The following is a 14937-nucleotide window of genomic DNA, read 5'->3' as shown; positions in this document are numbered from 1 at the left end:
ATGGCCGAGCTCCCTGCAGCCCTGGCTGCTGTGTCTGCCTGGTCTCACCTCTGCTCTGCAGCCTCCAATCGGCCCAGTGCCTCTTCCAGGTCCACGCTGTGCTCCAGCTCTGACCTCCGCAGCCGGGCCTCGGTGGTCTGCAGCCGGGCCTGCAGCTAGAGGGGAGCATGAGCCCACCTGGAGGGGCAGCTTTGGCGCAAAGCCCTCCCAAGGGGCTGGGGTTGGTGCGGTCAGGTAGGGTCTGGTCTGGAGAAGCTCAGGCCCCTCCACAGGATGGGTCAGATGGATGGGCATCCACACCCTGGTCCTGTGTCAAGGGTGTGCGGCCAGTTTAGGAGGTGGCCTCCAGAGTTTGGATTGGCCACATGGGGGGATGGGGGCAGGATAGCCAGTTGCAGAGCAGGCCTGGGGTCATCCTCTATGACAGTGAGTGAGCTTGGGGTCCCACCCTCTGGCTGCCCCTCCTGCCTATGCTCACACCTCTGCTGCTCCCAGCACCACATCCAGCAGGTGGGTGAGGACCACACCCTCCACCTGTGGGCCAGGCCTGCCCCAGAGCCTGAGCAGATGGGGACCCTGGGGCTCTGAGGGGGAAAGGAGATGCAGGTTCCTATAAGATGTATTGACTCAGGGCACGCTGGGGTGCTGGGGGAGAGAACTCAGGCCCTACAGGCAAGGTGGTGGGGGGCTGAGAGATACGAAGGTCAGGAGAGCAGGAGGCCACACCTGTGGCATGACCCGAGGACCTGGGACCAGGTGTGTGGGGAGGTGAGTGTCCCCTGATGAGAGAGGAGGGGCCAAATGGATCTAGGGGCGGGAGCAGGGGCTGCCACTGGGGTTGGAGACATCAGGAAACAGTCACACTGGCCACCCTGACCCCCACCCACCCAGGTAACTTGGGGGAGGCTCAGCCTCTTTGGTGCTGAGCAAGGGAGCCCGGGCGTGGGCTGAGCTGCTGAGTCTGTGAGTTCAGATCTGACTCATGAGGTTTGCTAATCTGTCCACAGGATTTCTGTGGCCTCTATTCCCACTGGCTGGTTCCCAACATCTCCCCACCCTGTGCTAGGAACATCCCCCACCCGCATGGCCAGCGGGCTACAGACAGCCCCGGGACCCGGAGGGCAGGCGAGCTCACAGCGTGTTCTCAAGTGCTCCCGCCCCGGGCCCCATGAGAAGGACCCTCGCCTCACGGCCCTGCCCTGGCCCCCCCGGTGGTGCGGGCAACCATGAGAATGGGTGTCCACAGTGTGGGAGCTGGGGCAGAGGGCACCCCACCCTGGGGCCCTCGGGCACCCCACCCTGGGGCCCACAGAGCATTGGTCACTGGTGGTGGTCTCAGCCCCTGGCAGCAGGGCCCTGGACACTCTGGCTGCTCTGAGCCTCTGTTTGCTCATCTGGAGAGTGGAATCATCTACCCAGAGACACACGGAGCAAGGTGTCTCTGAAAACAGCAAAGGCAGGGGCTGGGCCAACCCAGCAGGGCCTCTGAGCCCCCCACACTGTGGGCCGGGCCCCCTCGCCCAGTCATGCCTCGGAAGCCATCATGTCTGGGGGTGGCAGAAATGGGAAAGAGGCTCTGAGCAAGTGTCTTCACTTCTCTGCCTCAGTTTCCCCACGTGCACAATGGGAGCCTGCCTCCCCCTCCTTCCCAGCTTTGTGACCAAATCGGCCTCTTGCTGCAGCTTGCCGGACACGCTGGAAGGCACAGAGGATGGAGGACCCAGGCCAAGGGTCACAGCTGTTCCTCAGCTGTCAGGAAGGGGTGGGGGCTGGGACTGAGCCAGTTCTCCACAAGCTGGGTCTGAGTATTAGGGCCAATTCAGCACGACTCCAAAGGGCTTGCTTCCTTCCGTTTGCCGCCCTCCCACCTAGGGCAGGTGCTGACTGAGGGCTGGTGCTGGGGCTCACCTGGGCTAGTGGATGGGCCAACAGTCAGGACCGATCAGGCTGCCCCCACAGGGCTCCTGGGCAGGCGGGCACAATTCAATGCCTTAGCTGAGCTGTGAGCCTGGGGTGGCCGGGCACCATCCTGCCCTCACCTTCCACCTCCAGCCCAGGGTTTGGGTTGCGTGTCTGAGGTATGTCCTAAGACTCGATGATGGTCCCACTGGTCCAACTGACAGTGCCAATGGGTGACCGCCTCAACCTGGGCCCGGCTGCCCCCGCTCTGGCCTGCCACGTGCCCATGATGAACACTTACCCGCTCGCTGACCACATGGTACCTGCTGGCCAGCTCATCCCGCTCGGCACCCACCTGTGCCAGCAGGTCCTCCAGCCGGGACAGCTCCTCCTGCAGGAGCTCACTCTCCTCCTGCACCTGGGCCGAGGCTCCCGGTGGCTCCCGCAGCCCTGCAGGTGGCACCGGGTCAGCCATAGCACCCTGTCCCTATGATGGCACGCAGGCTGTTCTGACCCAGGGGACCAGATGTGGGGGAGGTAGACGTCACGCTCTGGGCCTCTCCTGCTCTCTGGTCAGTGGGCCTTCTCCTGCCTCCCTCCCTGCCTTTTACCAGCATCCTTACCCCAAATACAAACCGATGCCCAGGGTGAGCCCCAAACCAATTACAACTAGTGGGGGTGCCCCAGCCCTGAGAAGCAGTGGGAACTGCTGATTCAGTGTAACCAGATCCCATCCCTGAATAATGAGTTGCTTTTCCAACCACACATAGAGTTTCTCTTTCCTTAATACACCCTAGTGAGCTCTCAGTTCCTTTAGAGGGCAGCACGGACCCTCTGTAGCGAAGGGGTCCTGGGATAGGGGCGGGTGGGGGGGAGGGGGAGGGCGCCAGACTGGCTTGGAATTATGAGCATGATCTGAGGTCCAAAGGCTGGTGGCCTCGGTGCTGGAGCCCAGCCTCAGGGCCAGTTCCTCAGCTGAAAAGCTTGACAATGAGGAGGTGCCTCGAGTGGGCCTGCAGGGTTGGGTGAGCACAGCTTTTGGGGTGGGGATGGGATTTGGGGGAGGGGGGGCTGATCAGCATCTGTTTCCTGAGTGTCAACCCTAAGGGTTTTCCCTCATCTAATGAAAAACAAATGTGGATGAAACCAAGACCAGCGCTCACAAATGTTCCACAAACACAAATGCAGTGCTGGCTTGGGAAGGTCCCTGTGGCCTAGTAGTGAGGACAAAGTGGGTGTGACACATGAACCCCTGGGCCAGCCTATGGGAGGGTGTGGTTCTGTGGTCCTTCACATGGGAAGCTGACAGGCCAGCAGGGGCCCAATAGGGGACAATGGGGGCTTGACTCCCTGAAGCTGGACTGCGGCCGATGGCTGGGCAGCTCCCCTGGTGTCTCCGCACCCTCATCACTTCCCCCGCCACCTCTATTCACCTTGGGGTGGCTCCTCGCCCAGGCTGCTGGCCACGATCTCACGGATTCGAGCAGGCAGGGGGGTGGGTGAGGCCTGCCAGTCTTCCCCACGCATGGTCAGCGTCCGGTCTTCTTTGCTGGCGGTGGGGCTCAGGACAGTGTCCTCCAGCCTCTGAAAAACACCCGCCCAGAGACACCTGGGGCTGGTAGGCCCTGGAACAGCTGCCAGGCACCCCTATAGGAGCAGTGGAGTTGATGGGGGGTGAGGGTGGCCATAGAGCTCCCCCACAGCAGAAAAGGCCCTGGAGAGGACTGGGTGAGGCTGAGGTCACCCAAGACATGTGCTTTGGTTTCTCCACTGTACGGTGGCGTGGTGCCCTGCCTGTCCTGGCACCATTCGTTGAACCAATTAGGAAGTGAGGAGAAGGACCTGTCCAAGAACAGCCAGCCTAGGACCTCAGCACACCCCGCCCTTGGGCACGGCTCCACTCTGAGGGGCTGGGCTGAGCCCTCACACGGGCACCTCTCCAGGGGTGCTGGGAGGAAGGGGCAGTGTGAGGCGTGAGGTGGCCCACCTGCCTCGCCTCCAGAGCGGCAGACCTGCCTTGTAAGAGTTCCGAGGGGCCTGGAAGTGGGCAGGAAGCTCAGGTCGGGGTTCTGGGACTCTGAGCTGACACTGCCTTGGCCTGGGGAACCTTTGCTCCACCGAATCAACAGCTGGGGGAGGGCCTGGTCTTGGGGTGCCCAGACGAGGCAGGGGCCTTTTGGTCTGGGTCTAATTGTGGTGCTGACTGTGGGGAGGACTGTCAGGGCTTTTGAACGCAGAGGGTGAGGGGATAGCCATTTAAAACCAGAGGAAGCTGTGGGTGTGCCAGGTGCCAGGTAAGATCACCCAGGAGTGAGGCAGGTCGTAGCCACCCGCCCTGCTGTAGTCAGGATGTCTGACTTAAGGCAGCAAAGTAAGTGTGAAAAAGTGACCAGATGGTTCTCAGGGGGTTCTGAGATGGATGTCCACTCATAGTGACTCTCCAGGGTGGCAAAACAGGGCTCTGCTGTCACCTCCCCACCAAGTCTCAGACTTAGCAAACTGGCCACCTCGTGCCCAGATACCCCCTCCACTGGAAGCCCCCTCCCTCTGGCCCCTCAGTGCTTCCCTTACACCGTGACTCCCAAACCTCCCCTCCAGCCCAGGTCCTGGTGAGTGACCCCTGGGCCGCCTCCCTGCCTGTCCTTCCTTCTCTGGCTTCTTCCCAGTTCTCCCTGAAGATCTTCTCCAGTCTAGACCTCTCTGCCCAGCTCTGCCCTCATGCCCGCCTGGCTGGTGGGAGCAGAGGGCTTCCTGGGTGCCTTCTCTGTGGCCCTGACTCACTTTCCCTCGGTCCTCTCCTCCTGAGACCCCAGCCTGGAGTCTTCCGTGCACACCCACCTCACATGCTCCCAGTCCTCACTCTCCTTTGGGACCAAACTGCCAGTCCCCTCCCCAAACCTGGCTGCTGCATGACATCTGGTGAGGCTGGTACTGATCCCCAACAGCAGCCCAGCGATGGGCAGCCACGGAACAAATGCTTAGGACTGAATTCCACTGTTGCCCTCGGAGTGAGAGCCCTGGTCCCCGCTCCCCAAGAGTCCAGCCCCGCTTCAGGCTGGAGCCTCACTTTTCACCCTGGGTTTGAATTCTAGTCCCCCGGGGTCTTGGGGAGGAGCCTTCGCTCAACAACCCCCCACATGACCCCCTCAAGCCCTGCTCTGGGCGGGCGTGAGCAGCCTCCCTTGGGGGAAAGGGGAGGCTATGCCTCCTCTGGGCCAAGCGAGGACCGGGCGCCAAGACCACCAACCGCCTCTCCTGTGCGCCCGGGAGGAAAGGCGTGGGGGGCGGGTATGGGGGCCCAACCACCGCCCACCTGAGCCCTTTATTAGCACTCGGGGAAACTGAGGCCCGGCGGGGTGGCGAGAACCGCCGCCCCCGCCCGCCGGTGCGTCCAGGAAGCGCCCCTCCTGGGCCAGGAAGGCCTCTGCCCTGGCCCGCAGCCCGCCGCCCGCGCTCCCCCGGGCATCCGCGGCGCCACCCGCTAACGGGAAAGCAGCAGCGCGGCCTGAACTTGACTCATTCCTAGCGTTTACAGAGGGTCACTTATTAGCCGGGGCGTCCCAGGAGGCGCGGGGCCTAATGGGTTCCAGCTGTGGCCGGGTGCCTGCGACGGGCCGCGGCCCAGCTGGAGCCGAGGGGGCGCTCGCCCTCCCCCACCCCCGCCCGCCCGTGGGGTGTGAGCGGCCCCGCCCCGCGGAAGCGCGGAGGGGAAAGGGGAAAGGAGAGAAGGGAGAGAGGGGAGAGGGGAGAGGGGAGAGGGGAGAGGGAGAGGGAGAGGGGAGAGGGGAGAGGGGAGAGGGGAGAGGGGAGAGGGGAGGAGGGAGAGGGGAGAGGAAGGGGGCGGGGGGAGGGGCCCCAGGGGTTGGGGCGCGGGTTGGGGCTCCGTCCAGGGCCCGCCGAGCCTGCGCAAACCTCGGGCTCAGACCCACCGCTCGCTGCCTCTCCCGGGCCGGTTGGGATGTGCCTCAGCGGGGCTCACAGTCCCCACCCGGCGGGTCGCCTCCTCCACCGGTCTGGGTGGGGGCCCTGGGGCCGGGCCTGGAGGATGGGCGTCCGCAGTGACGGGCAGTGCCCACAGACCCTGAGTCGGCCGGAGGGACACCAGGGCTAGACGTCAGTTTCTCCGAAGACCCCGGTTGAGCCCGGCCCTGCCCCTTTCTCCGGCCTCCCCAGCGCCCTCCTCCTCCGCTAATCCCTAAAGACCCAGCGAGGCCACAGCTCGGCGGGGCACCCTGTGGCTCAGATGGGCCCCGAATGACCCCTGCCTCACGCCGCGCCTCTTCATCGTGGCCGCAGAGGAGAGCCTCCACCCGGGGAACACGGGCTCCCCTATCAGCCCCACCCATCAGAGCAGGACTCATTGAAGAGAATTGAGCTGGGGACCCTGCTCTGCCTGCTGATGCACCGCGCACAGTGGGCGTGTCACCTGCCCTAGCCTCCTAGCGACCTCCAGTGGGGGGGTCGGGGGGGAAGAGAGAGAGAGAGAGAGAGAGAGAGAGAGAGAGAGAGAGAGAGAGAGAGAGAGAGAGAGAGTCAGAAGAACCCTCTCCCCCACAGCTTTATGGAGGGTGGAGGCTGAGGTCTCAGGGACTCCCCCCACCTCCCATTTTCACAGATTCGGAGGGGAGGCGAGTGGACTTGTAGATCAGAAATGGAAATCACATGGAGGGATTTTGCCATTTCCCCTTGCTGGTGGCCAGCATCAGAACCTCCTGAGTGGGTCCTTCTGGACCCCCAGGCTGCTAGGAGCACAGGGAGAGACCACTGATTTCCTGGTCCCCAGGGGAGTGGAGGATGGATTAGGAAAAGGAACAATGACTTCCTGAAAGGAGAACGAGACTTCCCCACACCCAGACTCAAATTAGGGAGACCCCTGGGCTGTCCAGGTGAGCCCAGTGGCAGGCAGGGCGGGGCAACAGAGGTGGCATCCAGTGAAAGACCCCAACTCAACCAGGACCCAGGCAGAGTCACAGTGTGGAGAGAAGGCTGCCCTGGGCCTCGAAGGGTGGACATGGTGGGTCCAACAGTGCCACCTTGTGGGTGCCAGGGGTGCTGCAAGAGACAGCCTGCTCAGCTGGGGAAGGATGGAGGCCTGAGGGAGTGCCCTGTTACTGCATCAGTGAAGGGAGGCAGGACATGGCCACTTGAGGTTTCTCAGCAAACGTTTTCATATCCATTATCTTGACCCCAAAGGGAAGCTTCTCACTTCCACTTCATGAGGAAGTTGGGGACTTGCTCAAAGTCACCCTCTCATGAATGACAATGTTAGGATCCCACCTGTGGGCCCCCAAATGCCCTTGACAGCAGTTACTGAGCCAGCACCCTCCCAGTGGCCAGAGATCAGGGTCCAGCAAGCACACTGACCTCAGGACTTCTCCCCCATGTGGCACCCTCTTGAGCCCATGCAGAGGAGCAGGCGGCCAGGGGCCCACACCAGCACACAGCCCACCATCCTCCACCACCTCTGCCCACTCAGAGCCTCCCAAGCCTTTCCACCGTGGCACAGCCACAGGCCTCCCTGCACCCCCAGGTGGCCCTGGCCCTCGCCAGGGGTGGGCACAGCTTGAGGAACACACCTGAGGACAGGGCCCCCAGCCAAGTCCAGCCATCAGACGTCTGCCTGCCATCCTTCTGCAGCTTGGCTGCTGCAGAGCGAGCCTGGGCTGGGGTGGCCACCCACCAGGCTCCATGTCCTTAAGAGAAAGAGCTTTCCCCTGTCCGAGGCAGCACCTGGCCCCGCCATGTGTATCTCAGCCCGTCTCAGTTTAGATCTCTCACGGAGCCTGGAGCCCTGGAGCCCTGGGGTAGGTTCATGCTTCTCATGAGTGGCAGTTTGGTCCTTAACTAATAATAAAGGGGAGTTCGAGGCCAGGCATTGGCTCAGGCAGTGGTCGGCAAACTGCGGCTCTTTGGCCCCTTGAGTGTGGCTCTTCCACAAAATACCACGGCCTGGGCAAAACTATTGTATTTTGAAGAAGTGGCATAAAAAGTTTTAAAAATTTGGCTCTCAAAAGAAATTTTAATCGTTGTATTGTTGATATTTGGCTCTGTTGACTAGTGAGTTTGCCGACCACTGGGCTCAGGCATTGGGGATGAGGGGGACCACTACTCATTCATCTCTGGGCCCTTACCCCAGCCCTCAGCATGACTGATGCTTGGCACATGGCAAACTCAGATGGGTCACTACAGGAATGACTGAAAACCCAGCCTGACGTATAAATCACCAACTGCAAAATGACTCACATCAAGGAGCACTGGGGAGGGCAATAACCTTGCTGATCATGTTTGCTTGCTCCTGTGTCTACAGTACCCACACAGGCTTCCTGGAGGAGGTGGCAGGTGAGTTAGACCTTGAAGGATAAGTCAGAGTTCAACAGCCAGAGGGGGCACAGGTCAGGTGTCCAGGTGGAGGTAACAGTAGAAGCAAAGCAGTGGAGGGGCCTCCAAAATCTGCACACGCAGACGTGTGCCGCTGTTCACTAGGGGGCCTCAGTCCACTGGCTATGCACATGGAAGGAGCGCATGGTGATCTCTGCCTCGAGCTGCACACAAAGATCAGTTGCACATAGGTTTCAGATTTCCCAGTGAAAGTTAAACAACACAGCTTTTAAAAGGAAACAGGAGAACATCGTGACCAGGGAGTGGCCGAAGTGTGTTTTTTAAACAGCACACAGAAACACTAACGTAAAGGGGGAAATGGATGAGTTGTGCTGTATTAAATTGAAGAGCTTCTGTCCATCAAAATATGCCATTACAGGAGGAAAAGGCCACCCACCCACAGAAGACGTTTGCAATGCATGTCTTCAATACAGGACTTGTTTCCAAATCAATAATAAGAGAAGCCACCACAATAGAAAATGGGCAAAATTTTAGAGTCACCAAAGGGGCCAATAAGCATGGGGACATATATTCAACTACACTAGTCATCAGGCAAATGACAGTAAAGCCACCATATAACACTCAGGAACCTTCACCCTAATGGCTATGTAGGAGAATGGTAGGAAATGCCAAGTGTTGGCTGGGGTATGCAGCAACCACCCCCTGGCGCCCTATGGCTTGGATGGCACAACCCTTTTGGAAATCCTTTCGGCAGCATCCACCCAAACTGCACATACAAAACCTAGGACGATTGTTTGCCCTCCTGGTAGATCCCCAAAAGAGATACATACACAAGGCACCCAAAGACATGTTCCATAATGTTTATGGGAGTGCTATGGCTGGCAGGACAAACTGGAAGCCACTCCAATGGCTGTTAACAATAGCTGGATGAAAAATATGGAGAACCAGATAGCCGTGAGCACAGTGAGCCATGGCCATGCATGTTCACGAATGTGCTGCTACACATACAAGCATACTTTTGTCTTGATAAAGTTCCTATAAATGAATCTAAGTCAAGGACTTCTGGCATTCTGATGATGCTATAGTGCAGTGTTTCCCAAACTTCTCTCATGATGAGAATCACCTGGTGGAGTTGTTAAACTACAGATTCTTGAATCCCAACTAAGAAGTGCTAAACTAGGATTTTTTGGAACATATAGGTAAAATTGTATACTTAACTTAGTGCCCCAAAAATTCTAGTTTAGCACTTCTTGTTAAATATATGTTCCCAAAAATTCTAGTTTAGCACTTCTTAGTTGGGATTCAGGAATCTGTATTTTAACAACTCCACCAGGTGATTCTCATCATGAGAGAAGTTTGGGAAACACTGCTCTAGTGGATGGACATGGGGGCCAGAGGTGGAAGGGGGTGCAGAGGATGGGACTGCAGTTCTGGCTGGAGGGGTGCAGCGTCAGTAGGTTTTTCCAACATGGGGAGCATGGTCAGGCCTGGTCACACATGAGACCCCCCCATCCTCAAGCCACACTATGCCCAGGCTCCTCATTTCCCCATCTGCTGCCCTGCCACACTGTCTGGACAGGCCCGTCTGGGTCCCCATGGCGCCTGCCTGCTTGCTCACCCCCCTATCAAGCACCAAGATCTCAATCACTACAGAGCAAATAACAGATGTTGGCCAGGTGGGTGGAGCAGACCTCATGGGGTTTCTTGTGGCCTTCAGATGACAGTTTCCCATGGGCAGCCATGTTTGCCCAGCACTGGTGCCCACTGCCCACATCAATGCCATCCTGTGTTTCATAAACCAGCCTGTCACCATTGAGTCTCTATTTTCCCCAAATCGAGGGGAAATGATGGAACCCTCATGAGCATATAGGGCCACTGGGACACTGCTGAAAGTCTTGTTCACTCTGTGTGCAAGCCCTTCCCCTCCCTCACCCACCTTTGGTTTGCCCCTGTCAGGCCCACAGAGAGCTAAGACCCCTGGGAGCTGGATAGAGCCTCAACCACCCAGGCCACCTCATTTTATCACCTGACTCAAATACCCTCATCACATTCTGTCCTGTGTGGGCACCTGTGTGTGTGTGTGTGTGTGTGTGTATGTGCATGCACATGTGTGTGGTGACTACATCATGTTACCTAATCATCTGGCACCAACTGTGGGCAGCTGCTCTTCCCCAGGGACCTGCATTGTTTATATAGGACCACGTCACCCCCAGTGTAGTTCCCAAGTTCCAAGAACTGAGTTAATAAACAATTCTGAGTCACCACTTCATGGGCCTTCGCAGAGATCCCCTGGGGTCAGTCAGCGCAGGGACTGCCTGACTGTGATAGCCAGAGGTGGGGGGGCTTCTAAGGGGGTGAGATGGCAGGGATGCCATCAGGTTGGGTCAGGGGTGAAGAGGAAAGGGGCATGGGGATAACCCCCAGTCGTTGTTGTTATGTCAGTGGGGCTAAGAAAGTCGGAACTAGAACTCTGGAACTCACAGGACAGACACTGGGGATGGTCCCACCCACCCACCCATGGGCAGAGGTGGCGAGGGATTGCTGGCTCTCACACTTCGCCACAAAAGAAACAGTGAGCTAGATCCAGAAGTCAGCCTGGATCTAGTCCCCCCTCTTCTCCGTGTGCAAGCTGCAAGCCTGAGGCTCAGTGGGAAGGGGCTCACCAGCGGTCTGAGGCCCCAGCCCCCTTTCCCAGTCAGTCTGCATACGTGTGTGTGTGTGTGTGTGTGTGTGTGTGTGTGTGTGTGTCTGCGCATGCGGTTGTGTGCTCTTGCTGACCACGTGAGCTTGTGCCAAGTGCCCCTTGAGCCTAGGAGGCGTGGCCTCTGCAGGGTCCCTTCCCTCTTAAGGTGCCCTGGGAGCCTGCTCTAGGAGGTGCTGGAAGGCAGCCACCGCACTGACCTGGATCACGGTGTCCAGCCCCAGCGGGGACCGCTCCGCTGCAGCCCCGTTGCCTGGCTCACTGGAGGCAGAACTCATTGCAGCTGGGGCACAGGATCCAGGAGAAAGCCCGGCTCACCGGGCTCCAGTCAGCGACTCCTCCAGGGATCCTCACCAAGATTTCCTTCAGCTCTTGGCCCCACACCTGTGCAGCACCTGCTCCCTGTCCTGGGCTCCCAGCTGCCCCTCTGGGTTGGGACCTTGTGGACAACTGAAGCTTAGGTGTTGCTGTGGCAACTGGGACGCTGAAGGCTGGGTTTCCCTGGAAACAGGAGTGCAGGCCTTGTTGCGATAGGGACTAAGGAACGCTGTTGTCTGGAAGCTGTTTCCCCGGAGACCTGGGGACGCCCTGGATGAAGCTGTCCACCTGAGCAACCACAACCAGGGAGGGGCCGACCTCTCCCCCAGGCCCCCCCATACCTGTGGGGAAAGGCCCCACCTTCCATTGGCCAGCCTGAAGGGGCTGAGGCACTTCCTCAGAACCGAAGCTCACTGAAGGCACCTGTGCTCTGTCCTGCTCCTGATTTCCTCAGGTCTCCTGCCACCCTTCCCTTCCTGAGAAGACAGTTACAAGGGTGCCCCATGCAAAGACAGGCCAGCTCTCAGGGCCAGACAGAGTCCCACTGGGCATCAGGGCTGGTATGGGTTTATGGGGCAGTTTCTAGGGCATCAGGGCCTAGGCCCTAGGCTTTCCCTCTGACCCTGGCCTCGCTGGTATAGCAATGAGTTCTGGCTCCTGAAGTCACAAAGCAGAGGTCCAGATTCAGAGCCCAGTGGACCGATGCCATGGCTTGGGCATCCTCTTGGCACCCAAGGCTTCCTGCAGCATCCCTGCATCCCGGAGCTCCTGTGGGCCTGGAGGATGAGCCCAGAGGAGCCAGCATTTCCTGCCTCTCAGAGGCTGGACCTCCTCTGACAGGAGGACATGGCTCTGTCCTCTGGTGAGAGTTCCTGCAGGGGTGAAGAGGCAGTGTAATTTGGGTGCTTGGCTGTGGGGGTGAGGAGCCTGCAGAGGTTGGTGTGACCATCTGTGAAGGTCACTCAGGTGAGTCTAAATAAGGCTCCAGTCACTGGAAACCATGACAGTTGATGCCTTGAGATGGGCGGGGCCATCCTGCCATGCCCCCCTGCACCTCCCCCACCCCCCGCGCCCCTGATCTCAGCTTGCCCATTCCCCCTTGTCCCTACCGCTGCACTCTCTTCTCCGGGAGCCTTCTCCACCCCCTCAAGGCCCACACAGGGCCTGTGCATACCCTGGAGCCTCACTGCCTGGTGTCCAAGCTTGCAGCTTCTGTTCCTGGGCCCTCAATGGACTAGGAGGAGAACTCTGAGTGCAGAGTCAGCGCTGAGCCTGGGCACAGCCCCCGGGAAATTTCTGGAATGAGGAGAACATGTGCTAGGAGTCCTCACCATACAGGACATTCCTCTGTGGATGGACAGGCAGGCAGGGAGAGTTCAGGGAGGCATGGCTGGTTCTAAGGCCCTGAACTGCCTGCTGCCTGGGGTCCGAGAAAGTGCTCAGAGGGCAGGCAGCCTCGCTCACCACGTGTTCAGAATGTGCTTGCCTCCCCTGTCTGTGCAGAAGGCCCTCAACGATGGGCCATGGCTGGGCTTTGCCACTGTTCCTTCCTCCACGTGGGAAACTCACTGGATTTCACTTGTCCCCACCGTGTCACCACAGACTCTGCATTTCCAGCTCCCCTGGGACAACCCAAGTCCTGGCCGGGCCCGCCCAAGTGTGGGCCAGGGGACACAGGGTGGGGCAGGGACTGGGTAAGGTGAGGCAGAACTCAGCTCGCCTCACCTTTTTCTGTCTCCTGCTGGGCCAGGGACACCAGAATTTGCCACCTCTGACCCAGATGCTGTCTAAGAGGAGAGGGGACCTCAAAATTCACAGGAAAGCTTTGGTACTTCCTGGTGAGTGGCCAGGTCGGCCTCTCGTCCTCGCCCTGGCAGACAGGCTTGCTGCAGATGGGACACACAGTTCTGACGTGTCCACCAAAGACGGGTCACAGAGAGGGCAATCAGGGAAGAGGGTGAGAGACCACAAAGGAATGTGTTACCCCCTGTCCCAGCCCCTCTGGGCTTCTGGGCTGTCAGTCCCGCCCCAATCAGCTCTGGCATCTGCCTTCTTCCCACCCGTCTGTACTCTTGGTGACTCTGTCCCAGGACCTGCACTCCCTACAGATCTCTCCTCCAAAGGAGAGGAGTGGTTCCTGCCTGTGGCTGTGGCTCAGCTGAGCCAGGTTTGCAGCCTCTAAGGGCGCGTCCCCTGCAGGTGCCAGACAGGAAGCAGGCTGTGCATTCCTCCGCTGAACCAAAATACAGCCCTGCTCTGGACCGTGGCTGGGGCACTGGCTCTGGCACCGCCCAGAACTGCTGACTGGGGCCAAGGCCTGATGGGTGGGTGCCCGGGTCACTGGTGTCTGTGTTCCCCTGGCCATCTGTCCATGTCTGAGGCCTGGTTTTGGGACAGCAGTGGAGACCCTGTAAAGGGTAGTTGGATCAGGGAAGACACTGGAAGGCTTATGGTGGGGGACACTACCAGGTGAGCCTCTCGGGGTCACCCCAGTGGATCCCTGGGCATATCCCAGTGGATTTCTGCAGGAGGAAACTCTCCCCGCCTTCCCTCTTCATCCAGCTCTTGGGCCTCTCCTTACATATGGCCACCTGCCCGGAGGACCTCAGGGGGCTATCAGCCCTGGTTGGTGGGAGGAATCCTGAGAGGTTCCTTGGGACAGAGCCCACCTGCATTAATATATTCAAACGGTTGCCTGAGGATGATGCTGTGGGGGCCAGTCCTGAGAAGGAGTGTGGGGGTGATTCATGGACCTGCCCTCTGTCCCATGCATTCATGGGGGTGGGGTGGGGGCTAAAACAAATCTCAGACACTGCATTGCAATGAAGAAAGGAGCCTAGGGTGGGGCGGGGTTGGGGGGGGGGGCTCTGCTGGGGTGACTGGAACTTGGAGCTTTTAGGGCCTTAAAACCCTGCTGAGCACCTAATCATACAAGCTAAGGCTATGCAACTCTTAGAAGAAAACGCTGGGGGAAATCTTCATGGCCTTGGGTTTGGCAACAATTGCTTAGATATGACACCAAAAGTAGAGGAAACAAAAGAAAAGAAAGATAAATTGGAAAAATTAAAAACATTGTGCTTCAAAGGATGATATTGAGAGTGAAAAGGCAGCCCAGAGAATGGGAAAAAAATATATGCAAATCACAAACCTGATATTAGAATTAATGTCCAGAATACAGAGAGAACTCTTATAACTCAACAACAAACCCCCCAAACACTTCATTTAAAAATGGGTAAAGGACACGACTGGCCAACCAGCCCATGAAAAGATGCGCAACAGTGCTTGTCATGGGAAACGCCAATCAAACCACAGTGATAGCTCTTTATCCATCAGGATGGCTGCTGCCAGAAAATAGCAGTGTCAGGGGGATGTGGGGAAACTGGAGTCCTCAGCACTATTGGTGGGAACGTAAAATAGTGTAGCTCCTGTGGGAACCAGTATGAAGTTTCCTCAAAAATTAAACATAGAATTCCCATATGATCCAGCAATTCCACTTTTGGGTATACACCCAAAAGGATAAAGCAGGGTCTTAAAGAGATTTTTGCGCACCCATGTTCACAGCAGCATCATTCACAATAGCTGAAACGTGGAAGCAACCCCAGAGTCCATGGACAGAAGAAAGAATAAACAAAACGTGGTGCATCCATACAAGAGAATATGAGCCTTATAAGGGAAGGAAA

General features: G+C 58.3%; 1 protein-coding gene across 1 annotated transcript in view; it reads right to left on the bottom strand.

Moving 5' to 3' along the window:
* The window catches only part of CROCC2 (ciliary rootlet coiled-coil, rootletin family member 2), a 53692-nt gene extending 42411 nt beyond the window's left edge, over nucleotides 1–11281 (bottom strand). Inside the window, exons 1-4 of the mRNA XM_045575482.1 lie at nucleotides 11140–11281; nucleotides 3333–3483; nucleotides 2201–2349; nucleotides 49–155 (exon numbers count right to left, since the gene is read on the bottom strand). Coding sequence (XP_045431438.1) covers nucleotides 49–155; nucleotides 2201–2349; nucleotides 3333–3483; nucleotides 11140–11217 — 485 coding nt within the window. The 5' untranslated portion in view covers nucleotides 11218–11281. The remainder of the gene's footprint in view (nucleotides 1–48; nucleotides 156–2200; nucleotides 2350–3332; nucleotides 3484–11139) is intronic.
* Between the last annotated feature and the right edge of the window lie 3656 nt (nucleotides 11282–14937).

Source organism: Pipistrellus kuhlii, unplaced genomic scaffold (assembly GCF_014108245.1).
Source record: "Pipistrellus kuhlii isolate mPipKuh1 unplaced genomic scaffold, mPipKuh1.p scaffold_m20_p_7, whole genome shotgun sequence".
NCBI lineage: Eukaryota > Metazoa > Chordata > Mammalia > Chiroptera > Vespertilionidae > Pipistrellus > Pipistrellus kuhlii.
The sequence above is the reverse complement of the archived record's forward strand: the minus strand, read 5'-3'. Positions and strand labels throughout refer to the sequence as shown.